Consider the following 27,350-nt stretch of genomic DNA (forward strand, 5'->3'; position numbering starts at 1 on the left):
TTCTCTTGCTCCTCTTATGATTCTATGTCATTAGCCTTTGGCATTTTAATTATGATGTGTCTTGGTGTGGGCCTCTTATTTGGGACTCTGTCCTTCCTGGACTTGTAAGTCTATTTCTTTCACTAGGTAAGGGATGTTTACTGTCATTATTTCTTCAAATACATTTTCAATTTCTTGCTCCCTCTCTTCTCCTTCCTGCACCCCCATGATGTGAATGTTGGTACAATTAAAGTTGTACCAGAGGTTCCTTACACTCTCTATATATTTTTGGATTTTCTTTTCTTCTTGCTCTTCTGATTGGATGTTTTTTGCTTCTTCATATTTCAAATAGCTAATTAGATTCTTGACATCCTCTACTCTACTATTGATTCCCTGTAAATTATTCTTCATTTCAGTTAGTGTATCCTTCATTTCTGACTGGTCCTTTTTCATGTCTTTGATATTTTCAATAAGTTTCTTGAAGCTCTCATTAAGTTCCTTGAGCATCCTTATAACCATTGTTTTGAACTCTATCTAGTAGTTTGCTTGCTTCCATTTCATTTAGCTCTTTATCTGCAGATTTCTTCTGTTCTTTCATTTGTCACATGTTTCTTTGTCTCCTCATTTTGGCTGCTTCCCTGTGCTTGTTTCTATTATTAGGTAGAGCTGCTATGTCTCCTGGAATTGGTAGAATGGCCTTGTGTAGTAGGTGCCCTGTAGGGCCCATGGCTCAGCCTCCTCAGGAATCTGAGCTGGGCTGTGTGCACTGTCCTGTTATAACAGGGGTGGGAAACCCCTGACATGCGTGCCAACATGGCACACTAGTAACTTTTGCTGGCACGCGAAACCCTCTCTTATAATCTTTCATTTACAATTTTTTTCTTAATATCAACTTTTTTATTTTTCAAATAAATTCAGTGTAGGTGCATCTTAGATAAATAAATGATTTTACATAACATGTATACATTAAAAAATAAATGTATTTTTCATCATCATATACTGTGTTTTTGTCACTCGAATGAATTTTATTATTTCTTCAAGGTTCTTCACATACATACACCTTAAGAGATATCAAGTAGGCGGAACATGTTCTCAAAAAATTAGGGTTGGCATTCAGAAGAATTTTGAGTCAGAGATTTTGCTGGTTTTGGCACGCACTCACAAAAAGGTTGCCCACCCCTGTGTTACAGTTACACCCCTTTAGGTGCACTCCTGTGTGGGCTATGTGTACTGTCCTGTTATAGTTGAGCCTTGGTTGCTGTTGGTGTCACTGGAGGAACTGACCCCCAGGCTAATTGGCTGTGAGGACCAGCTGCAACTACAGTGGAAGAGCTGCTATGCAGGGGATAACCCCATGGAGCTGGACTTGCTTCAGTGGGACTTTGGTGCTCACCAAAGTGTATCACTCACGGATGTGGTAGAAGGTAATCTGGTGTGGTCTGAAGCTGTACACCAGTTGCATTAGTTCTGGGGTCTCCCAAGAGGTGCAAAGTCAGCCACTGCCTATGCCCTGGCTAGGGCCACCCAGCATGAGCTACAGAGCAATCTGAAGATGGCTGCTATTTTTGTTGGGCTTAGAAAGTGCCCAGGAGAGGCCAAGCTGTTAATCTTGGCAAGTTGCTGCTAGTGTCAGGCCTGGGGCCACTTACTGAGGTACGGGAACACTGAGTCCAGCTGCAGTTTGTTTGCGAGATTTTAGTAAAGTCCGAAGCCTGAGCCAGGACAGGCCATTCATATAAAAAATAAATTGCAAAGAGTTTGGATGGGGCTGCAAATTGAGTGGAGCATGGTCTCAGGGAATCTTCAGGGTGAGGCAGACAGTGTGGCCCAGGTTGATGGTGACTCAGATATGGTTCCTGCCAGTCAGCTGTGTGTGTGTGTGTGTGTGTGTGTGTGTTTGGGGGGAGGGGGTGGGTCCCAACTTTTTTGTCCGGGAGAAAGCTGCTCCTGAGTTCTTGCACTGATGCCAGACAATTTAGTTCCTCTCCATATGTCCCTGGATCCTGTAAACCTGCTGCCCCAGTGCTATAGCTCAGAGGGAGTGAGTCAGAGTAAGACCATGGGCAGGCCCTTTAAGAGGAACTGCCTGGGACTCTAGAAGCCTTCCAGGCACTGGAACCCTAGGCTGAGGGTCCTGGTGTGGGGCTGGTACTCCTTGCTCCGCATGGGATATCCCTCACAATTAAAAACATGCCACACATGGGTGTCAGACTAGCCCATCCCGTGCCTCTCCTGTACCTCCTACCAGTCTCAATGTGGCTTCTTTTTGAATCTCTAGTTGTAGGACTTCCATTCAGCAAGATTTCAGGTGGTTCTATATTTTAGTTGTAATTCTGATGTGGTTGTGGGAAGATGCAAGTACCAGCATTTACCTATACTGCCATCTTGGTTCCTCTCTCTAAATTTTCAAAATTTTTATAAGCAGTTTTTGCTACCTTATATCAGAAAAAGTTTTTCAAAATTCAGTTAGTTTCCTTAAGGAAGAGCTCCATGTTTCTAGTTTCCATTCCTTTCCTTAGTTTTGACAAGATCATAATTTTCTTAATGACAAAACAAAGACTTCAACTGTAAAATAAACAGATGAATTTTCCTCGAGGGGAAAATAAGCTCTCATATATCAAGTGGTCTTAGTGAGTCAGAGAATAATCCTTTAAAAATCTGGTTTTGTTGTAAGTCTCCAGGGCTTTGAGGTTTAATCAGAATGCGGAATCTTTAAGAACATCTAAAAACTGTATTATTAATGGTCCATAGCAGGGATGGAATAAAGTGCACTGTTTTTCTTCCTTTGTTTTATCTTGATCAACAGGCTTAACCTGTAGACCTGTTCTGATGCACCCTCAACAAAGGTATATAGTATTGTACCCATGAGTATTGGTGTGTTTGGAGATTGTTTAGGGGAGCTGGGCTAACCCTATTGATCACACAGGTGTTCATGGCTGAAGCAGAAGATGAGTAAAAGCCAATAGGAACCTGTCATCATCTGGCCTTCCCTGAAACCCTGTTGGTCAGAGGAAGGAGGCAGGTGGAATGTTCGGGGAGAACTATGAGGGGTGTTTTCACACACTCATTATCTCATTTAATCTTCGCAACATGGTAGTCTCACTCTACAGATGAAGTCACAGAGGTCCATGAAGGTGAGTGATATGGCTAAATTCACACTCCCGGTGTGGGTGTTCATGCAATGTCTCTAACCTAGATCATAAGGATTCCATCCTCTTGGGAGAGGACTGTAAGAAGACAATGAAGACCAGACACCAAACAATAAAACATAAAATTAAGTAAACATGCTACCATATCTTATAAGCTTTCTTATTTGTTCAAGATATTCACCCCCATTTTCATATAATAAATAGGTAAAGGGTTAAAGTCTTACATAAAATTCTTCAGGTGCTTCTGGAGGTCCTGGAAGTAGAGAAGCCTTTGGTGGCAATTTGAGTTCATAGGTCATTATACTCCACCTGAAGGGAGAAAAATCTTTGGTCTAAAATTCCTTTAAAATTTAATAAACTGGCTATGTCTCACTTCATATACAAAAACAGGCACATATATGAACTATGGTTTATTGTATTTTAAAACAACCAAATGTGATTGAATATAAACTGCACTTGAAAAATAAAACAACCAAATACGGGAAAAGAGATGCAATTTTGGTAATTTCACAAAATGCTGAATTCATAAGTTATGATTTCCATATCCTATCAATTCTCTGTGTATTCATGACTTCCAAACATTTTAAGGCCATGACCCAAAGTAAGAAATGCTAATAATTCCTCTTTACCAGATGCAATGCATTCTGACTTTTCTATTTTTGTTGTTTCACTTTTAAAATAATGCTCACTGTAATTTAATAACTAGATTATACAACTTACTAATGGATCACAACCCAAAGTTCTAAAACACCATCCTGGGAGCACCAAAGCCCCATTGAAGCAAGTCTAGCCCCAAAGGGGTGTCTCCAGCACAGACGTTCTCCCACTGCAGACACAGCTGATTCTCACAGCCAATTGGCCTGGAGGTCAATTCCCCACAGTGATAACTACAACAATCAGGCTTAATTACAACAAGACTGTGCACAAAGCCCACAAGGGGGTGCACCAAGAGTGTCTACCTCAGGTAATTGGGACACTTAGCACAGAAAGGAACTCTATCGACACAGCAAAGCATAAAAAATGCCGAGACAAAGAAACAGGACAGAAACGACAGAATGGGAGGAAAGCAAACTGCTGGATATAGAGTTCAAAACCACACTTTTAAGGTCTTTGAAGAACTGTCTAGAAGCCGCCAATAAACTTAATAAGGCCCTTGAAAAGACTGGTGAGACCGCCGATAAATGCTGTGAGATCCTCAAGAAGACTGGTGAGACCGCCGATAAATGTAGTGAGATCCTCAAGAAATCTAATGAGACTCTCGATGTAGTGATAAAGGACCAACTAGAAATTAAGCATACACTGACTGAAATAAAGAACATTATACAGACTCCCAAAAAGAGAACAGAAGATCGCAAGAATCAAGTCAAAGATTTGAAATACGAAGAAACAAAAAACACCCAACTGGAAAAGCAAAATGGAAAAAGAATCCAAAAATATGAAGATAGTGTAAGGAGCCTCTGGGACAGCTTCAAGCGCACCAACATCCGAATTATAGGGGTGCCAGAAGAAGAGAGAGAGCAAGATATTGAAAACCTATTTGAAGAAATAATGACAGAAAACTTCCCCTACCTGGTGAAAGAAATAGACTTACAAGTCCAGGAAGCGCAGAGAACCCCAAACAAAAGGAATCCAAAGAGGACCACACCAAGACACATCATAATTAAAATGCCAAGAGCAAAAGACAAAGAGAGAATCCTAAAAGCAGCAAGAGAAAGAAAATCAGTTACCTACAAGGGAGTACCCAAACGACTGTCAGCTGATTTCTCAACAGAAACTTTGCAGGCCAGAAGGGAGTGGCAAGAAATATTCAAAGTGATGAATACCAAGAACCTACAACCAAGACTACTTTATCCAGCAAAACTATCATTCAGAAGTGAAGGCCAGATAAAGAGCTTCACAGATAAGAAAAAGCTAAAGGAGTTCATCACCACCAAACCAGTATTATATGAAATGCTGAAAGGTATCCTTTAAGAAGAGGAAGAAGAAGAAAAAGGTAAAGATAAAAATTATGAACAACAAATACACATCTATTAACAAGTGAATCTAAAAGTCAAGGGAATAAATAATCTGATGAACAGTATGAACTGGCGATTGTAATAGAATCAGGGACATAGAAAGGGAATGGACTATTCTTGGGGGGGGGGGAAAGGGGGGTGAGAGAAGAGATTGGACAAAAATTGTGCACCTATGGATGAGGACAGTGAGTGGGGAGTGAGGGCGGAGGGTGGGGTGGGAACTGGGTGGAGGGGAGTTATGGTGGGAAAAAAGAGTAACTAATGTAATAATCTGAACAACAAAGATTTAATTAAAAAAAAGAAAAGAGTAATAAATGGGCTCCTAGCATCTTTCAAAAGTGAAAAATAAAATAAAATAAAACACCATCCTAGATTAAATAAATGCACACTACCTATAAAAAAAATCATTCTCCATGTTACAACCAGTCATGCCACGGGTTCTATTCCCAGTCAGGACACATGCTCTGGTTTCGGGCTTGATCCCCTGTGGAGAGCGTGCAGGAGGCAGCTTATTGAAGATGTTTCTCTCTCACCGATGTTTCTCTATCCCTCTCGTTTCCTCTCTCTCTAAAAAAATCAATAAAAAATACATATTTTTAAAAAGAAGTACCAGGCAGATGAAAATATGTCATTCTTACTCTAAGTGTCTCCACAAACCTGTTTTCATCTTTGTAAGAAAGTCACAATAATGCTTATTAGCTATCCCACATGTTGTTTTGAGGATTAAATCAATTGATAATATATGAAAAAGTTTTGATAATTTGGAATATTATTAAACAGCAATATTTTCACCTGGTCCTTAAAAACAGTAATGAAAAGTCAGGATCATCTTCTGTCACCATATATTTGGCCCCTTTGCCCATATAGTGACAGAAGACGATTTGACTTTGGGTGGTGGGCTCACAATGCAATATATAGATCATGTATCACAGAAATGTACACTTGAAACCTATATGATCTTATCAACTAACTAGTGGCCTGTGCATGGGTTCGTGCACTGGTGGGATCCCTCAGCCTGGCCTGCACCCTCTCGCAATCCGGGACCCCTCGGGGGATGTTGAACTGCTGGTTTTGGCCAGATTGCCGCAGGCCACCTGCAGGGATCAGGCAGAAACCAGCAGTCTGACATCCAAGCAGCAAGCGGCCAAGGAGGAGGCCGGGAGCCCGAGCCCCGGCCAGGCGCTGCGCCGTTCCCGCTCATCTAGGTTCTGCTGCCCCTGCCGTCGCCGCCACCACTTGGTAGGCTCGCTGCCGCTCCGCTGCAATCTCCAAGCTGCAGCTGCATTGAGCGTCTGCCCCCTGGTGGTCAGTGTGCATCATAGTGACCAGTTGTTCGGTTGTTTGGTTACTTAGGCTTTTATATATATAGATGTCATCCCAATAAACTTTAAAAAATTAAATCAATTAGAAAATATTTTTTAATAAAGCCAGGAAAATGTTCTTATGTTTCTAATAATAGTGGTTTTTTTTTAGGTTCAAAAATCTAATATAGCCCTGGCCAGTGTCTCAGTGGTTAGTGTGTCAGCCTGAGCATCAAAGGGTCATGGATTTGATTCCCAGTCAAGTGCACATACCTGGGTTGCAGGTTTGTGCTGGTCAGGGTGTGTGTGGGAGGCAACCAATTGGTGTGTCTCTCTCACATCCATACCCCTGTCTCTTTCTCTCTCACCCCCTCCCTCCCTTCCACTCTTTAAAAAAAAATTTAAAGAAAATCAATAGAAAAATATCCTCAGGTGAGGATTAACAGCAACAAAAATCTAAAAGGTTTTTAAACCCCTTTTTATTTTTATTTATTTATGTCTTCCTATGTTTTTGCAGAAGTATCAAGAAATTTCACCTTGGAGGCACTATTTCCCTGCTGACCATGTCGAGAAGTTAATTTTTATAATGAGGGAAAAGCACACAGAGTAGGATGAAACGAGAGTGTGGTATATAAATTTGCAACAATAAGCCCTTTAAAATACCCTGTGTGGTTTGGTGAGCATAGAATTGGGTAGCTGTCTGACAAATCACCTCCAGGCTCCTTTAAAGACTGGAGGTTAAATCCACTTTCTGGACAGAAACCAAGATAGCGGCATAGGTAAACACCGGTAATTGCTGCCTCGCACAACCACTTCAAAAATACAACTAAAAGACAAAACGGACATCATCCAGAACTACAGGAAGGCTGGCTGAGTGAAAATTCTACAACTAGAAGGAAAGAGAAAAGCACACTGAGACTCAGAGGAGGTGCGGAAGTAAAGTGCAGAGGTACGGAGGCGGACTTGGAAAGGGCCGGCAACTGAGGACATGGGTGTCTTTTTCAATCAGGAGGAAGTCTCAAGCTCTCAACGGCCCTGACTCCAGTTCCGGGCGAGTCTCTGGGGACCCAGACTCATATGGGGAGAAACTGGACTGTCTGGCATCTGGCGGAACTCGAGGGCGGCTTTCTCTCAGAGGTGCTTGCAGCGATTACCAAGGAACAGAGAGACCCGGGTCCTCTAAGGGAAGGATGGAGGATCAGCCATAGCTGTTTGCTCCACCCTGGTGATTCCCTGAGACCTCACCCCACCCAAGCTGTTTGCAGAGGCTTTTGCATATGAATGGCCTGGCCCTTTGCAATCTAAAGTTACCTAACAAACTGCAGCTGGGTCAGAGAGACCCAGAACATCCAAAAGAAGGCCCAAGGCCCCACAGCAGCTTGCACTGCTTCATAGCTGGGCCTCATCTGAGCACCTCCAAACCCCAAACAAAGAAGAGGAACCTGCAGATCTCTCTGTAGCACCTGCTGGGTAGACTCAGGCAGAGGCTAAATTAGCACCTCTTTAGAGATCCAAGAGCCAGTGTACCCAGTGGTCAGAGTAGAACCATCCAGATCCATAAGGGACACACTCAGGGGGCAGACTCAGTGAGGACCAAAGCCCCACTGAAGCAAGTCTTGCCCCATAAGGGTGTCTCCAGCACAGAAGTTCTCCCACTGTAGACACAGCAATTTCTCACAGCCAATTGGCCTGGAGGTCAATTCCTCCCAGTGATACCTACAACAATCAAGGCTTAACTACAACAAGACTGTGCACAAAGCCCACAAAGGGGTGCACCAAGAGTGTCCATCTCAGGTAATTGGGGAGGCTGAGCCACTGGGCCCTAGAGGACACCTAGCACAGAAAACCACTCTATCAACACAGGGAAGCAGCCAAAATGAGGAGAAAAAAAAAAAAAGGTCACAAATGACAGAAATGGAGGAAAAAAAACTACTGGATATAGAATTCAAAACCACACTTTTAAGGTTTTTCAAGAATTTTCTAGAAACAGCCAATAAATTTAGTGAGACCCTCAAGAAATCTAGTGAGACCCTCGAGGTTATGAAAAAGGACCAACTAGAAATTAAGCATACACTGACTAAAATAAAGAATATTATACAGACTCCCAACAGCAGACTAGAGGATTGCAAGATTCAGGTCAAAGATTTGAAATATGAAGAAGCAAAAAACAACCAACCAGAAAAACCAAAAGAAAAAAGAATCCAAAAATATGAAGATAGTGTAAGGAGCCTCTGGGACAACTTCAAGCATACCAACATCCGAATTATGGGGGTTCCAGAAGAAGAGAGAGAGCAAGATATTGAAAACCTATTTGAAGAAATAATGACAGAAAACTTCCCCTACCTGGTGAAAGAAATAGACTTACAAGTCCAGGAAGTGCAGAGAACCCCAAACAAAAGGAATCCAAAGAGGTCCACACCAAGACACATCATAATTAAAATGCCAAGAGCAAAAGACAAAGAGAGAATCTTAAAAGCAGCAAGAGAAAAACAGTCAGTTACCTACAAGGGAGTACCCATACGACTGTCAGCTGATTTCTCAACAGAAACTATGCAGGCCAGAAGGGAGTGGCAAGAAATATTCAAAGTGATGAATAGCAAGAACCTACAACCAAGATTACTTTATCCAGTAAAGCTATCATTCAGAATTGAAGGTCAGATAAAGAGCTTCACAGATAAGAAAAAGCTAAAGGAGTTCATCACTACCAAACCAGTATTATATGAAATGCTGAAAGGTATCCTTTAAGAAGAGGAAGAAGAAGGAAAAGGTAAAGATAAAAATTATGAACAACAAATACACATCTATCAACAAGTGAATCTAAAAATCAAGTGAATAAATAATCTGATGAACAGAATAAACTGGTGAATATAATAGAATCAGGGGCATAGAAAGGGAGTGGACTGACAATTCTCAGAGGGAAAGGGGTGTGGGGGGGGGGTGCGGGAAGAGATTGTAAAAAAATAGTACACCTATGGATGAGGACAGTGTGGGGTGGGGGGTAAGGCCAGAGGGTGGGGTGGGAACCGGGTGGAGGGGAGCTATGGGGGGTAAAAAAGAGGAACAACTGTAATAATCTGAACAATAAAGATTTAATTTTTAAAAAATCCACTTTCTGCACCCACACTACTGGGGGTATCCCTCTCACCTTGTAAGTTATATAAATGTCTAGCCACTATGTTGTACACTTTAACTAATATAAAATTGAATGTCAACTGTAAATTTAATGAAAAATTTTTTCTAAAAGGAGTGTTTGGGATAAATAGAAATAAATGCTCTACGGCCCAACTCTCTTTTTAAATATTCTGTCAGCAAAAGAATTAACCATTTCCACATTACCTTATGACAGGCAAGTTTACAATTAATTAGATTATAGCTCATTTGAGAGCAATTACATTTTAGATGGGTGGCTCCCTGATGATTTTGTTACTTTCCAGAGGAGTTCCACAGATGGCTAATCCTATCAAAGCTGTTTTGATTCATTATAAACTCAAGTTTATAACGATATTTTGACTTTTATCTTCTTTTTTAAAAATTTAAATTCTTTATTGTTTAAAGTACTACATATGTCTCCTTTTCCCCCCATTGGCTTCTCCCCGGCCATTCCCACCCCCTAGCACATGCCCTCACTTCCCTACTAGTTATGTCCATTGGTTATGCTTATATGCATGCATACAAGTCCTTTGGTTGATCTCTTACCCCCCCTCCCCTGCCTTCATATTTTGACATTTGTCTTCTTATGGGGGTGGAGAGGTTTATTGCTCACTGAGTCCTGTTGTCCCCTATACTTAAATTCTAAAACCTCCTCCATAAGGCTCAGAACACATGCACTGTGATTTCTTCTTTCCATGTGGAGCATTTAGAGAGAGAGCAGTGAGGAGATGTGACCAAGGGGACCATAAAGGGTATTCTTCCAGATGCATCTCTCTTCTTTTAGTATTTAGTTCTTTGTTGGTTTAATTCATTCTTCATAAGCATCATTAAAAAAAGATACTCTAACAAATCCGAACTTTATAGATCTTTTTTAGCTTTAATGAAACCACAAGAGATAATCATCGAAAGGCCCCCTCCCCAAATTAACCATTTAAAGCTGAGCCTTCTATCTCTAAAATAACAGGTTCATTAGACTAGCTTTCTCAGTTTTTGCTACAATTCACTCACTCAAAAAATATATTGATTGAGTGTCTACTCAATATACAGAGTGTCTACTCTCTGCTGGGCTCTGTTCTAGACCTCAGGGGTGAGAGCGTGGACAGGACCAGGAAGTCTTTGCCCTCAAGGGGCCTACAGTCAGCAAAATTTAAGATCTCAAAAAAAAAAAAAATGATTGCAGTATGCCATTTTCAAACTAGATATAGGAGATAATTCACTTTTACCTGTCCAGCATTTTGGTACTGGCTCGTTCCAGCTTCTCTAGTATCTGGGGAAGTTGAGTGTCATCATCGTATGAACCACCCCAGCCGAGAACCCGGGCCAGGTCATTTCCGGTACCCAAAGGCAGCACTCCAAGCTGACACTAGAAGAGAGCACAACAGGAGACCTCAGACAAGGGGAGAGATTGGGTCTATGACAGTTCTACACTTCTCTGTCAGCCGGTTAGTACACATTCATGTTAGCTAGCAATGAAAAGAATTAGTACTTGCCTGTTTATTCAAGTTGAGCTTATCAATTTCTGACAAAACCCAACCTACACTTCCATCTCCTCCACAAACAAGAATCCGGAAATTGTCAAACTTCTGGAATAATCTTAAACTGAAAGTAAAAAGTGTTTTATTTTAATATAAATTTAAAAAATTCACTTTCCCTAATTCTATGTTATTCTATATTTATTGGTGTTCATGTTCAGATTAAATATAAGAACTCTTACATAATAATTATACTAGAAAGTTAATTTAAGTACAATTTTAACTCAATAAAACCTCTTAATCATAAAGAGGAAAGAGGATTACAAATAGAAATGGAAGTAAAATTAGAAGGAAAGGGAAAGAAGAAATAAGAAGACAAAAAAGAAGCAGAACCCAGGAAAGAGAATGAAAGATAAGTGATACAAGATGGTAAAAGTAGTAATTTTTTCTTCCCATGACAAGGCTAAGTTACTTCCTGAAGCATAGCAAGTTCCAAACCAGGGGTGGGCATCTAGGGCACTGTTGCTATTGAGTGGCAGTTCCTAAAGAAATCCCAAACCTTGACAATGTGTCAGTTTTTGTAGTCCTGTCAGTTGTTCTCCTCCTCTTCTTCTAGTCTCAGGTCAATCGTTTTACTCCTATTTCCCTGCCTCTCGACTTTTGACATGCCCCACCTCCTGAGTGTACCTTTGCATAGCTCAAGTATGGTGGGAAATCTAAAAAGTATGTTACAGAGATAACCTCAAGAAGTTTAACAAAGAAAGTTCCTTGGGTGGAAATAACGAATGTCAAGAATATAAGATATAAGAACTAGAAAGGATTATAAAACAAATGTACTAGAAAGGAGACAGAGCTAACCAGCAATGGGAGAGACAAAGGTGAGAAGAGAGGCCAGATGAGGAAATGCCAGGACCCAAAGAAAGGGAAGTGAGGGATGTCCACGTCGATAAGGAAGGAGTTGGGTACACATGAAAAAGACCAACACCAGTGACCAAAGGGCCTGAACTTTGCAAGAAAAAGGCAATGGAAATAAAAAGGAACAAAAGTGAAAAGAGGGACAAGAAAAGAGTAAGGAGAGAAATATGGAAGACAGAAAAATCTGAAAATCCCCATTTCTACTTTTATGTTCATGCGTCAAGGTGACGGTGGAACCCTAGAGAAAAGCAGAGTTGGCATAAATAAATCATAGAGAATGCTGGGCTCTGGTTCAAATGACACAATATCAGTTCTCCAACAAAAATCATACATGTACTGACAGTGCTTCAAGGCACATTTTCCTTTACTGAAAATATTATTTAATATTTTTTCAGATTTTATGTTAAATGACATTCCAGATAGCAGAAACAATGAAGAAAAGCATTTCTTTGCCATTTGTATGGAGTGAGTCTGAAATCCTGGAGGAACTACCTAGAGACCCATGATAGTAACCATGCTTTAGTTAAACAATTGATTGTATTACATACAAATCAATACAAGTCTTCCATGCAAATCATTTTCTAAAGTTAGTTTGTATTTCTCTATTTTCACATTTATCTTTCTTAGAGCTCAGCACACTCTGAGTGCTTGATTGATGTAAGATACTATCTAAAACACTTTCTAAACACATTTTGGAATTTGTATCACACAAGGAAGTTATATCAATATCAAAGAGGTTGTGTTAAATTTATAATTAGAATTTTTAAAAAGGGAGGAGTGAGAAGATCAACAAAGAGATGTCTAAATGAGTCTACAATTTTCATGAACTGAAAAGCCAGACACATTTCATGCTTAGTGCTGTTTCATTTAAAAGAGACTTATCAATAATCAATTACCCCAAATAAGGACCTCCATTCATTAAATCAAACACCTGAGCTGGATTTAGTAACTGTTTAAACCGTCGAAGGAACTTGACTCCCTGATTATCTCCACTCTTGGAGTTGACGAAAACCAGTAAAGGACTAACACAGAATGAAAACGTTGCTCTACAGAAACCTGTAAAAAAACACAGGACAAGATCAATATGCATAGTTTCCTCTCTCTCTTTTTTTTTTTTTTAAATATATTTTATTGATTTTTTACAGAGTGGAAGGAAGAGAGATAGAGAGCCAGAAACATCAACGAGAGAGAAACATCAATCAGCTGCCTCCTGCACATCTCCACTGGGGATGTGCCCGCAACCAAGGTACATGCCCTTGACCGGAATCGAACCTGGGACCTTTCAGTCCGCAGGTCGACGCTCTATCCACTGAGCCAAACCGGTTCCGGCTAGTTTCCTTTCTTAAACTAACAAAAATCCAGAGAAAAGAAGAGAAAGTCATAAAAATAAAGAACCAGGCTCATTACTTTAACAATAAGTTATAAATTAGCCCCCCAACTGGAGATTGGTTTATTATTTACATATTAAAAATATAAATATATATAGAGAGGAGTTATCTTTTAAAATATGCTCTATAATGAAAAATCATAACAAATGGTAAAAGTATTAACCAGAGATAATTTGAGATGTAGGACCTACTTTAACAACAATTATAAGGAAAACCAATCAGTCTATGTACTTGTATTTAGTATTATAAAGTACTAGAGGCCCAGTGCATGAAATTCATGCACTCGGGGGGGGGAAGGGGCGCTGTCCCTCAGCCTAGCCTGCACCCTCTCGCAGTCTGGAGCCCTCAGGGGATGTCCAACTGCGCGGAGGCAGGAGAGGCTCCCGCCACCACCGCTGTACTCGCCAGTCGTGAACTTGGCTTCTGGTTGAGCGGTGCTCCCCCTATGGGAGTGCACTGATCACCAGGGGGCAGCTCTTGCATTGAGCATCTTCCCCCTGGTGGTCAGTGCACGTCATAGCGACTGGTCGGCCAGTTGAGTGTCTGCCTCCTGGTGGTCAGTGCTCATCATAGCAATTGGTTGCGTGGCCTTAGAATATCATTAGCATATTATTCTTTGATTGGTTGAACAACCAGACGACCAGACACTTAGCATATTAGGCTTTTATTTTATAGGATTAGTAGCCCTGCGCATGAATCCATGTGCCAGTAGCTCGCTGCCGCCCTCCTATAGCTCTCTGCCCACTGCCCCGCCCTCCTGTTACTCCCCCCACCCCCCTCATAGCTTGCTGCCCTGCCCCCTCCTGTAGCTCTCCATCGTCCACTTGTAGCTCACTGCCCCACCTTCCTGCTGATCTGTGATCTGGTCGTTAAGTGGTTGGTCGCTATGTAACAACCATTTGCATATTACATCTTTATTATATAGGATTTTAACTGCTCATTGATGAGGCCTGAACAAATACTTTAAAGTTTATAATAAACAACAGAACATTGATATATCAGGGCTTGTAGAGGGAGGGCTTTAATACCATAGGTTTTAAAAAAGTCATATCTTTTGAGGCTTGTATCCCTGTATCTATAAGACCTATTGGCATAATTTATATAAAAAGTTTGAAAATCATAATGCACTTTATCAATGCAAAACATTAATCATATATGATAAAAGCCTTTTATAATATGGTTTGCTTGGGAAGTTATTAATTTGCTATTCCAAAACCAGTGTTGTAAACACATTCCTCAGCACTTACAACTAAGTTGTAAGATTTTGGAAAAAGTAAATAAATTTATAGTAATATAAATTCCTGCATTGAAATTATAAGAAAACAGATTTCTAAATAAGTGATATGCTAATGGGCAGTTTCAATATAGAGGGAAAAAAACACATAAAAAATTAAAATTTTTGGATTACATTTCAGAACAGAATAATGATCTTATTTGCTGAAATGTAAAATCTAAAAGTCTTATACACAGAAAGTTCACCAATGTGTTAATAGCTATATAAAATTTTAATTTTAAAATGTTCTTTTAAAAATTAAATGTACTGTTCAGCAATTTAAATAGAATTAGTATATAAAAACGGATAAGGATAACAGTTATAACTCTACTTTTTCTAGGAAAATAAATGTACATATCAACTTTCAATATACCAGAAATATACATACTCACACCACTGCTACATACCATCAGAATCAGTGCTGTTTAGTGCAATTGGAGGGATGATAGACACTTTACATTGGCCAAGTGGACATACAGGATGGTACAAGTCTTTGCAGGCAGTGTGTACCTAATAACAAACAAATAAATTCTTAAGAATCATAAAAACAAATCAATATTTAGTTATAAGTTATAGCTAAGAAACTGATACTTTGAGGATCAACTACATCACAAAATGTTCAGTAATTCATAAATTTAGTGGCACAATATTTATGCTTCTAAACCAGCCGTGGGCAAACTACGGCCCGCGGGCCGGATCCGGCCTGTTTGAAATGAATAAAACTAAAAAAAAAAAAAAAAAGACTGTACCCTTTTATGTAATGATGTTTACTTTGAATTTATATTAGTTCACACAAACACTCCATCCATGCTTTTGTTCCGGCCCTCCGGTCCAGTTTAAGAGCCCATTGTGGCCCTCGAGTCAAAAAGTTTGCCCGCCCCTGTAATGGGCTAATCTTTTGAGAGATGGAAATTTGATTTTGTCTGTGAAGTATATTTTCAAGATTGTCTCAGGCAAGTAGTATATAGTCAATGAATGCTTGTGAAGGCAAGGAGAGGGCCAGAGGAGGAAAGGAAGGCAAGAGAGGGGAAGGAGAGAAGTGACCAGTAACATCAATATCATTGTCCATTAAAAAACTGATGACATCTACCTTATAAAATTCTTACAGAAAGCCACCAAATTTTGATGGACATACAAAACGTAATTTTGCACTCTAGCTGGTTTGGCACAGTGGATAGAGCATTGACCTGCAAGGGTCCTAGGTTCATTTCTGGTCAAGGGCACATGCCCGGTTTGTGGGCTCGATCCCCAGTAGGGGACGTGCAATGATGATTCTCTCTTATCATTGATGTTTCTCTCTTTCCCTCTCCCTTCCTCTCTGAAATCAATAAAAACATATTTATGAAACAAACATAATTTTGCTACAATCCTACGTATGTTCTCTGACAGAATGCTGAGTTCAGTAGGCCACGTGTTGAAACAGCATTTAATTAAATATTTTAAAACTTTATTCCATGTCAAGAAAGAGGAAAGAAATGCCCAACATAACGTGAAATCAGTGGGAAGTGCATCTGTGCTGGACTGCGTGAGGACGGGGCCTCTGCACTGCAGTCAGGGCAGGAGTCAGCGGGTGGCCAGGGGGCTAGAAGTAACAGGGCGAGGAGGTAATAACAGCTGTGAGTGCTGACCTTAGCACTGGGTGACGCTGTCCAACTATGACAGTGATTGCCTGGCCTTCGGGCTGCTTTGTTTTGAGTCTTGGAAGTCAGCTCTCCCAACACCCCCAAGAGGGTGGGAAAAAACATTGCTTTCATAAGTATGGTGTAGATCAGCAAATGTAAGAGAAGTGAGCGTGACATGTTGATTTCATAATGAGATTGATTCCATAGGCCACAAAGGAAAATAAGTCCTATAATATTTTATTCAAGCCTAATAAGTAATCTGTGTTCCTTTTCCTTTTCATTTATTTACTGGAAGCCCGGTGTACGATATTTGTGCACTTGGGGGGGGGGGGGAAGGGCGGGGGGAGGAGGAAAGGGTGTGTTTCTCAACCCGGCCTGTGTCCTCTTGCCGTCCAGGACCCCTGGGAGATGCCCGCTCCCCAGGGGGCCTAAGCCGGTAGGAAGACATCCCCCAAGAGGCCCTTAGCATTGCCTCGGAGACAGGACAGGCTCCCACCATTGCTACTGTGCTCGCCAGCCATGAGCCTGGCTTCTGGCTGAGCAGCGCTCCCTCCGTGGGAATGCACTGACCACCAGGAGGCAGCTCCTGCGTTGAGTGTCTGCCCCTGGTGGCCAGTGTGTGTCATAGTGACTGGTCGTTCCGCCATTCAGTCAATTTGCATATTAGCCTTTTATTATATAGGATTTTAATCCTCCTCACCTGAGTGAGGATATTTTTTCCATTGATTTTAGAGAGAGCAAAAGGAAGGAGAAGGAGAAGGGGGTGCGGAGAGGGGAAGAGAGACAGAGAGCAAGGGGGGGGGAGGAGTGGAGAGGAGAGGAGAGAGAAACATCGATGTGGATGTGACAGACACACATCAACTGGTTGCCTCCCAACAGCCCTGGTCGCAGGAATGGGACCTGCAACCCAGGTACATGCCCTTGACCTGGAATCGAACCCAAGAACCTCAGATGTGCAGGCCCTAACCACTGGAAAACACAAGCCAGGACTCCTTATCATTTTTAATTTGAACATGATTCTCTTTGTCCTCCTGCTTTTATTATTCTTCCTCAGTTGACTCATTTTTTTTTTTCCCTCTCACCCAAGGATACGATTGTTGATTTTAGAGAGAGGAGGAGAGAGGTTGGGGGGGGGGGTTAAACGGGGGACACTGATATGAGAAACATTGATCAGTTGCCTCCTGTATTGATCAGTTGCCTCCCTAAATGGGAATAGAACCCGCAACCTTTTGGTGTATGGGACGATACTCCAACCAACTAAACCACTGGCTGGGGCTCAGTTGCCTCTTTTGTCAGCCATAGGCATTACTTTTTATTTCTCTTATCCCATTTAATATAATATGGACTATTTAATATAAACTAGCTCTCCTTGGAGTCTTAGTGCAACCCCACCGCTAAAACTCTCTTTTGCCATTCCTTATTTTAAAGGAGTGCTCCCTAACCAAGAGTTTAAATTTTCATTCCACCTAAGATGTCTTTTTGGGGGAACAACCAGTGATATATGCACCTACTGCTATTTTTATCACTCCACATTTACTAAAGTCTAATTCTCTACTTAAAGAACTTCAGCTTTTTCTTTCTTTTTAAAAAGAAAGATCACATATGATGAAGTTATTTTCTAAAAGTATTATATAAATTGTTTTTACCTGCAATATACAGGTTTCTACTTGTATTTAGTCAGTAGTTTTTAAACTTTAGGTAGGAGTAAATTAGGTTTTTTTATTTGCTCATTCTACTCGCCCTCACCTTTAATGTCTTTTATAGAAAAGGTCATTCCTAAATTTCTTTTCCCTCTTTTTTCCCTGACAAACATAAGTGCCACCTTATTGTGAAATCATTCCTCCCCACTCTGTCAGTTAGATGTGTTGGTTGCTGGGCTACTGTAGCCTTAGTTACACCTGTCTTAGTCTATACTTCCTATAAACTCTCATTTTTCTGTTAATATATTATTTTGCCTTTAAAATACGATTTTTAACAGCAGAATATTTGGTGTCTAAACACAGTCATCTAGTTAAAAACCAAACCATAGTTCTACAACCCTAATGAGTCAACTCCTAATTTTCCACCTGTTGTCCAGTTTCTGGACATGGTTTTACATATTCTATAAAAATAGTGAAGTTGGAATTTTTATCTTCTATTTTTCTCATTTAACATTGTTATATTTTTTCAGTTTTGTCCCATTTTTACATATTTTTTATTCCTTTTAAAATTATCTGTGCATGCTTGTTTTTCTAAAATTGATTTGGATTGTTAATTATTATAAATCATATTAGAAAACTGTCCAAAATTGGGTCATTACCAGAACAAGAATTAAATTACGGTTATTTTCCCAAAAGTTTATAAATACATGTTAAATTAATATACTAGTTTTCTAAAAGGACTAATGAAATAACAACATATTAAGTAAGTGCTTCATGAAATTTCTGCTTTTATGGTTAGAACTTTTTTTTTCAATCCTCACCTGAAAACATGCTTAGAGAGAGGAAGAGAGAGAAACATCGATCAGTTGCCTTCAGTACACTCCCAGCTGGGGATCAAACCCACACCCAGGCATGTGCCCTGACCGGGAATTGAACCAGCAACATTTTGGTGGACAGGACAACGCTCCATCAACTGAGCGACTCTGGCCAGGCTGGTTAGAACATTTAAAGGCTCTCGAGGTGAGTTCATAAAGTATCCTAAGTTGCTTGCCTGGGTCCTGCTTAATAAGTACGTTAGCCCTGTGTTTTTTGTTCTCAACAGTTATTCTGAGTGACCTTGAAACTTTGTGTCTACGTTTACTGCGCGCCTCTGATGTACATCACTTTTCAAGATGAGTGTGTAATAGGTCCTTATCCTTTTCCTTTTCCTTGCAAGGCCAGAGAAACTAGGCATGGATGTACTTGTAACTATAATAACATGAAAATGTTATAAAAGAGGTGTGAATACAAAGCTACAGGATCATTGCAAAACAAGTGGACATAAGACAGATTTTGCTTATTTTCATTAGATTGTATAAGAATTTTATAAGGTAGATGTCAGGCCTGAAAAATAGCAAACCACCTAGTGTGACTCAAGCATAATGAAAAACAATAAAACTGTGGGAAAGAGGCCTTTAGACAAAGGAAACATATGATAAGTATTACAAAAAGGTTATGTAAAAAAGTAACCAGACTGGAAGGGATACACTTTTAAAAAGATAAATATTACAATGGGCGTGTGTGCTATCCAGCTCTGCTACGCCATAAATTCTTTGCCTCCAAATCACATACACGTAAAAGTGATGAAAAGAAGCTAATTAAAAAGGACTCTCACCATCATTTTACACCAAAGGCATTTCCAATCTTGTAGACGAAGAACGCTGCCACACGTTTTGTCACAGACAACACACTTGGCACTCACAGGCAAGTTACCCTCTAGCCACTGGTGAGGCATAGCCACCTGTGCAGCAGGAGTAAAGCACAGTCAAATTAAAGACTGTGGAGGACACCATTCTTACCCTAGGAAGATATACAATTGAATCTTACTCTAAGAAATCAATAATATGTATCACTCATAGCCTACGTTCATTTACCCCAGATTTATTGAGCATGTACTATGTCCTAAGCACTTTAGAGGTACAAAGATACATATGGCTAAATCCCTGGCCTTCAGGATTTGTAGTCTAGTTGAGGAGAAAGGCATGTAAAAGGCATTATTACAGGGGTCACAAAGTGCTACCAGATATTTGTATGCAAGGTGCAATGGAGGCAAGATTTGGAGGGAGGGGCACCATTGAGAGGAGGCCCCGAAGTCTGCGGAGTAAAGATCTGAGTAAACAGCTGAGCTAAGCCTTAAAAAATATCTTAGTTTGTCAGATAAGGCTCCACAGAACCAGCCCATTACCATTCTTAAGTCCTATTCACATTTCCCTTGAACTTTAAGAGCTGAAGGAACCTGGTAAGGACCTAATTGAAAATAAAAACTCATAATTAACCAAATTCTTCCATTTTTAAGACTGATAGTAAACCCTCCCATGTAGCTCTGTCAGTATTTTCCCCGGGGCAGAAAGTAAAAGAGAAGAGGTGCTGGGAAGGGGTCAGAGACAGAAGAGGGCTTACCCCATCCTCGTCCTCTATGATGTCCTTCCCGATGGAGGCCAGAGTCGTCCACTTGCAGTTATTTGTGGCCCTCACTGCACACCTTTTGTGGGCCTTGAATTTACACACTAAAAACACACAGGAAACCATTTCCAAATGAGTGTGTACTTTTAGACCAACAATTAAAGAAAATCACAGCATAAAATTTTAAAGGGGTGGGGGATAGAAGGAAAAGTATATTTTAAAAAGTTTAAATTACTTTTTAACAAATAGCAATGGTACTCTATAAAGCAAATATGGTTATGTATGTATGAAGCACTCTGACCAAGCTATGAATTGCTACTTACATTCCATTTAATCATAGAAGAAAAACAGAAAGGAAATAAATGCAAAATAATTAGTTCTTGAGGAGAAAGGAAACAAATTCAGAATTACACGGGTGCTAGTAACATCCTATTTCTTATTCTGAGGGCTAATTACATAAATGTGTTCAGTTCGTGAGAAACCGAACAAGCTGAACACTTCTGATACTTAAAATAAAAAGTGTGAAAATAACATTGAGGTAAGAACAAGATAATTCAAAGGAGTTTTAAATTGCAAGTATATCAAGAAATAGGCATCATGGGAAACAGGTTGATAGGGGTCACAAGGATGGCACTGTCCTTTGAAAGTATTGTGTTGGAATGACTACACTATGATGTAGAGAAAGAAATGATGAAGTGATATTCCCACTACATGCATCACTAATTCCACCCAGTCAAATTACCACAAAGGAGCCTATAAAACAACAACAACAAAGAGACACTGAGTACTAGCCAACATCAATGAAAGAAACAAATAAATTAAAAGACAGTCTGTGTTCATGGGCTGGGAGAGTAAATATTGTTAAAATGTTCATATTACCCAAAGCAATCTAGAGATTCAATGCCCATCAAAATTCCAATGGTATTTTTCATAGAACTAGAACAAATAATTCTAACATTTATATGGAACCACAAAGACCCCAAATAGCCAAAGCAATCTTGAGAAAGAAGAAAGCTGGAGGCATCGTGCTCCCTGATTTCAAACTACAAGGTGAGGCAAAGGTTTACAATTGCTTGATTAGAACCTAATGTAATAATTAATAAATAAAAATACAAGAATAAACTCTGTGTTTCACGTGTTCACATCTGTAGGCGTACTTTTGCCCCACCTTATATATTACAGAGTTGAAGTAATTAAAACAGTATTGTATTGGTGTAAAAATAGACACATAGATCAATGGAACACAACAGAGAGCCCAGAAATAAACCCATGCCTATATGATCAATTGATTTACAACACAGGAGCCAAGAATATACAATGAGGAATGGAGAGTCTCTTGGATAAATTGTGTTGGGAAAATTAAACAGCCACATGCAAAAAATAATAAAACTGGACCACTATTTATATCATGTACAAAAATTATCTCAAACTAGATTAGACTTAAATGTAAGACCTGAAACCATAAAACTACCAGAAGAAAGGATAGATTGTAAGCGCCAAGAGAGACTACATCAAACTATAAAGCTTCTGCACAGAAAAGGAAACCAGCAACAAAATGAAAATGGCAATCTAGTGAATGGGAGACAGTAAATGCAATATATCTGGTAAAAGGTTAATATCCCAAATATATTAACAACTCATATAACACAATAGCGAAAAAACCAATCCAATTTTAAAAACGAGTAGAGAATCTCTCAGGTGACATCTTTCCAAGTATGACATACAAATGGCCAAAGGTACATGAAGAATTTCTCAACAGCACTAATCATTAGGAATCCTACCTAATTAAGAGGGAATATGCAAATTGACTATCACGCCATTACAAATATGGCAGCACCCATAGCCACAAGATGGCGGCGCCCAGTCCCCTCAGTCGAGGTGCAGGCAAGCCTCAGATGGCAGCTGCCCAGCCACCTAGGCCGTCAGAGGCTCAGGTAACCAGGGCCGGCCGAGGCTGGTGCTGCTGGCAGTGGCAACAGCAGAGGTGTGATGGGGAGTTGCCTTCCCCTAATTGCCTGGTCGCCTCCCGCCCCTGAGGGCTCCCAGACTGTGAGAGGGGGAGGCCGGGCTAAGGGGCCCCCCTCCAGGACATGAATTTTCATACACCAGGCCTCTAGTATGTAAAATAAAAACTACAATGAAATATCACCTCACACCTGCTAGAATGGCTATTAGCAAGAGATAAAAAATTACAAGTGTTAGCAACGATAAGAAAAGGGATCCCTTGTGCACTATTGGCAGGAATGCAAATTGGTATAGCCACTATGAAAAGCAGTATGGAAGTTCCTCAAATTTTTAAAAACAGAACTACCATATGATACATCAATCCCACTTCTTGTTATTTATCTGAAGAAAATGAAAACACTAACTCAAAAAGATGTCTGCACTTCCATGTTCTCTGCAGCATTATTTACAATAGCCAAGATAGGAAAACCACCTAAGTGTCCATCAATGGGTGAACGGATAAAAAAATGTAATATATATATGTTATTCAGTCATAAAAAAGAATGAAAATTTGCCATATGAGACAATATGCTAAGTGAAATAAGTCAGAGAAAGACAAATACCATAGCATCTCACTTATATGTGAAATACAAAAAACAACAACGAAGCTCAGAGATACAGAGAACAGATTGATGGTTGCTAGAGGTCAGGGATGGGGAGGTGGCCAATATGGGTGAAGGGGGTCAAAAGGTACAAATTTCCAGTTATAAAATAAATAAGTCCTGGGGATATAATGCACAGCATGGTGACTATAGTTAATAATACTGTATTGTATATTTGAAAGTTGCTAAGAGAATAAATCTTAAAAGTTCTCATCACAAGCAAAACAATTTACTAGTATGTTACTATGTTGGTGATGGCAACTAGACTTATTCTGGTAATCATTTTGCAATATATACAAATACTGAATAAAAAGAGAGAGAAAAATAAGAGGAAACAACCAGAAAGAAGCAACATAAATATGAAAAGCAAGTAAACCACAGATTATTTGAATAATTAACCCTGCTTATGAAAATCAGAACTTGACTACTACTAAACTTACCCTTCAAACGACACAAACTATCCAAGTGTGAATGGATACTGATGTTATACAAGTCTGAGTTTTCAGGTAAATATTTAAAAGCAGAGCTCACTTTGGTGGAAATATAAGGCAACTGTTGCTAAATTCTAAATGTAAGGTGGTTCCTTTTCACATGATTTTTAATATCTAACAGTAAACCATTCATACACAAGAAATGATGGGTTCCACATCATTTTTTAAATGAAACTTAATGTAATATGAAAACAAAAGGGTCAGGTAAAATAACTAAGATTTACATAATCAAATGTTCAAATACTTCAGGTATCATGAATAACCAAAATACGTATGGTCACTTAAGCTAAGCTGGTTTTTCCTAGTCTATAGATACTGGACATGGTTCCTTTACTAGTACACGCTCTTTTGTGTACATTGACAAATTCTTCCCTGGAAATCATACTGTTTTTGTGATAAATGACTTTGTGACTACAATACAGACTTCATGTAGAATACAACCATTATTCAATTTAATTTTATTGCTGACAAACATTAGTGTAAAAAAGAATACTATAGAAAGTAAGCTTAGTTTGAAAAACGATTTCAGCATTTTGCTCCAATACAAGTGACTATTTTAAAATTATAGTTAGTGTCTCTACGCCTTTTCATCTGTTATGGTGTTGCTCAAAAATGTGGTCCTAGTTTTAGTTTTATCTGTAGCATAATCCCAGGCTGCTCTTTAAGTACAAGTACTTGACATTAATGGTCAATAACTGTATTCTAAGAGGCAAAGAAGGAAGTAAAAGAGGGCAACTGGGTATAATTTCATGGCTTTTTTTTGTTTTTGGTGTTGTTGTTAATGATCACCCAAGAATTTTTCCATTAATTTTTAGAGAGAGTAGAAAGAAGGAAAGGGGAGAGAGAGAGAGAAACACTGTGTGAGAAAGACACATCCTCCCTGTTTGGGGTTAGGATGGAACCCGCAATCCTGGTATATGCCCTTGACTGGGAATCAAACCCAAGATGCTGACCGCTCTAACCACTGAGTAAAATCAGCCAGGGCATCATGGCTTTTGAAAATTTTGCTATTAAAATTCAAACAGAACATTAAAAGTAAAAATCACAAATTTTTAATAATAAAGTGTATCATGAAATGATTCTTGAAAATTGCAAAGTTGCTTAATATAAAATAATAATAATACAAACCAGACTGTAATTATGGTGACTAAGAAATGATAATGATTAATAGGCACCTTAATTTTGTTAATTAACAATTAAATTTCTCCAAACAAGTTATTCTGAAATAAAGCACTTTCCCCTGACCTGTAAAGCCATTATTTTAAAACTCCAAGACTTATAAAATATACTAACATGTAACAAAATTATGATTTTTTTATTGAAATATTTATTCAGTTTTTACTACACTTTATGTGCTCAACAGTGGTTAAAATAAAATTTCCTAAGCTGATCTATTTGATACTGTTGATGAAAAAAATCACCATTTAACTTATTTTGTTAAATTGATGCTTAAAAACTATAAAGAATAATTATGCTCTTAAATTATAATTAACATTCTCAATTGATTTGGGGATTACTTACAAAAAGTCTTTTGTCTTCTATTTTTCATATATTTTATGTATGCAAGGCTTTAAAGTAATACTTTTAATTATTTTTCAATATAAACCTAGAAGACAAATCAGGACAGCCTTGTCTTATTGTGAAAAACAACAACCGAAATTAGGGAAATGTAGTATAGCCTCACACAGGGAAGCTGGACTTCATTCTAACACAAAGTTATTCATTGTCACTAGTGAACAAATATTTTTTGTATTTGCATCTTTGTTATAACTTTTAAAGCCTCTTGTATCCTGTGGCTTTAGTTTTACTAAGCAGGTAGTTTATTCAGATTTGGGAAGGGGGGGGGTCTAAAGTTTAAGTATAACATTGATTAAATAAAAATATCCTAAATAGTCACATTCTCATAAAATAAAAAGGCAACTTTTTTGTATGTTCATAAACCCTTGGGATTTGTAAAACCTCAGCTACAGTTCTAAAAATACTAATGGGCAAAATACTGTAGATTTAAAATTTTTATCAGCGGAGAAAATAAATACTACCATATGTGCCTCTAAAAATAGAATTTAAAAATACAATCATTGAGAATTTTTTAAAAGTCAGGAAGACTTCATTATTAACAGAAAAATATAAAAACACATTTATTTAAACACTTTAAAGTTTTTTTATTCTCACCAGCTGATGTAATTTTCATTTTTCTGTAAAAATGCTTACAAAAATATTCGGTCATCCCACTATCAATCTCAGTTTCTAAATAAACATATTTAATAATGTCTAACTCTTAAAGCAGAAGGATACCACAGAGTACCTCAGATCTGATATCACTTTTAGCATTTTTCAGATGAGAGACTAGAAGGGCCTTCAAAATAACGTCATGCAATATCACAGACCGGGCAGAAGTCCCTCGGAGCTGCAGAAATCCTTTTAGGCTATTAAAGCCATAAAGACCAGTTATATATTTGTTTGCAATCATTCCTTAAATCTAAAAGTGTTTAATGCCTCCTCCAAATATTCATTTTTATAAATTTTAATGTATCAGGCCATGACACAATCTATAATATTTTACCTGAAAAATTTCTTTTGGAGCACAGTTAAAATTTCTATAATATACTTAACTGGAAAAGTTTTATTACATGTATTATCTCATTTAGCTTCCATAATCTGTTATGAGATGTAAATGACTACTATCCCCCATTTACAGATGAGGAAATAAAAGTCTGAAAAAGTTAAATTTTCCCCCTGCTCACAATGAAATGCTGGAAGTGAAACAGGAACCCAAGGGTCTAAGTGCAGCGCTCTGTTCTCAACTGCTATATAGCCTATTAAATAGCTGAACTAATGACATACCACAAGCTTCTTTAAAATGAATTAAAACTGGACTCTATTTGTATTTAACTATTTAATTATAATAAAGTTATATTCAAAATTACTTAAGATTTTTTGTATTAGAGAGAAAAGCTAGTAATAGTATTATAGATAATTCAAAAAGTAATACACAATGATTTGATCACTGAGGCACGAAATTAAATAAATCTAAAGAAGTTATGAATTTTCTCTTGGTAATCATTAATGCACTTCCTTTAAGTGGTCACTGTTCTTAAATTTCAAAATAATCCACAAATCCTTTTATAAAAACAATAGCATAGGCCTTATTTTTAGAAAACTTTAAGGAAATTAAAAGGATGGCATCAATTTAAATGAAATGTAAATGAAATAAAACAGCGTTTAAAACTATCTATATATATAAAAGCCTAAGCAACGGTCTGACCAGTAACTATGATGCGCACTGACCACCATGGGGCAGATGCTCAATATATAAGCATGGAAACATGAAACAGACTGATGAATCTCAGAGGAAAGGGGGGAAGGAGGAGGGCAGGAAGAGATTAACCATAGGTCTTATATGCATACTAGAGGCCCGTGGGGTCCCTCAGCCTGGCCTGTGGGGATCCAGGCAAAACCAGCTCTTCAACACCCCCCAAGGGGTCCTGGATTGTGAGAGGGTACAAGCCAGGCCAAGGGACCCCATCGGTGCACGAATCCGTGCACCAGGACTCTAGTGCAGCGGTCACCAGCCTTTCGGATCTCACAGCCCACCAGTGGTCTGTGGACCACCAGTTGGCGACTGCTGCTCCAAAGGTTTCCTTAAACCAGCGGTCGCCAACTTTTTGGACCTCATGGACCACCAGTTGGCGACTGCTGCTCTATTGCAATATAAGTAACAATTGGAAATTCTGCCAAAGAGTATATAGTATCCTCACAGAAAGTTTTGTACTCCATAATCAATCAGAACAGAAAAAGAATACTAGGGAACTGGGATAACACACTAAGTCTAAAGAATGTTTTTTTAATAAGTAGTTCCTAGTTCCTCAGGAGACAAATGCTACATTTTGATTTATACTTCCTTTCA

The 27,350-nt window shown here is 38.9% G+C and overlaps 1 protein-coding gene across 17 annotated transcripts in view; it reads right to left on the reverse strand.

Annotated features, from left to right (window-relative positions):
* Positions 1-27,350, reverse strand: part of DGKH (diacylglycerol kinase eta) — a 214,006-nt gene that overhangs the window by 67,072 nt on the left and 119,584 nt on the right. For 16 of the 17 annotated variants that reach the window (XM_059684734.1, XM_059684731.1, XM_059684729.1 and 13 more), the window contains 7 exons: positions 20,344-20,450; positions 19,559-19,684; positions 15,050-15,152; positions 12,878-13,037; positions 11,085-11,193; positions 10,818-10,957; positions 3,353-3,437 (listed from right to left, as the gene is read on the reverse strand). In XM_059684734.1, the coding sequence (XP_059540717.1) occupies positions 3,353-3,437; positions 10,818-10,957; positions 11,085-11,193; positions 12,878-13,037; positions 15,050-15,152; positions 19,559-19,684; positions 20,344-20,450 (830 nt within the window). The remainder of the gene's footprint in view (positions 1-3,352; positions 3,438-10,817; positions 10,958-11,084; positions 11,194-12,877; positions 13,038-15,049; positions 15,153-19,558; positions 19,685-20,343; positions 20,451-27,350) is intronic. The other variant, XM_059684738.1, reaches the window with a different exon arrangement.

Source organism: Myotis daubentonii, chromosome 2, assembly GCF_963259705.1.
Source record: "Myotis daubentonii chromosome 2, mMyoDau2.1, whole genome shotgun sequence".
NCBI classification, from domain to species: domain Eukaryota; kingdom Metazoa; phylum Chordata; class Mammalia; order Chiroptera; family Vespertilionidae; genus Myotis; species Myotis daubentonii.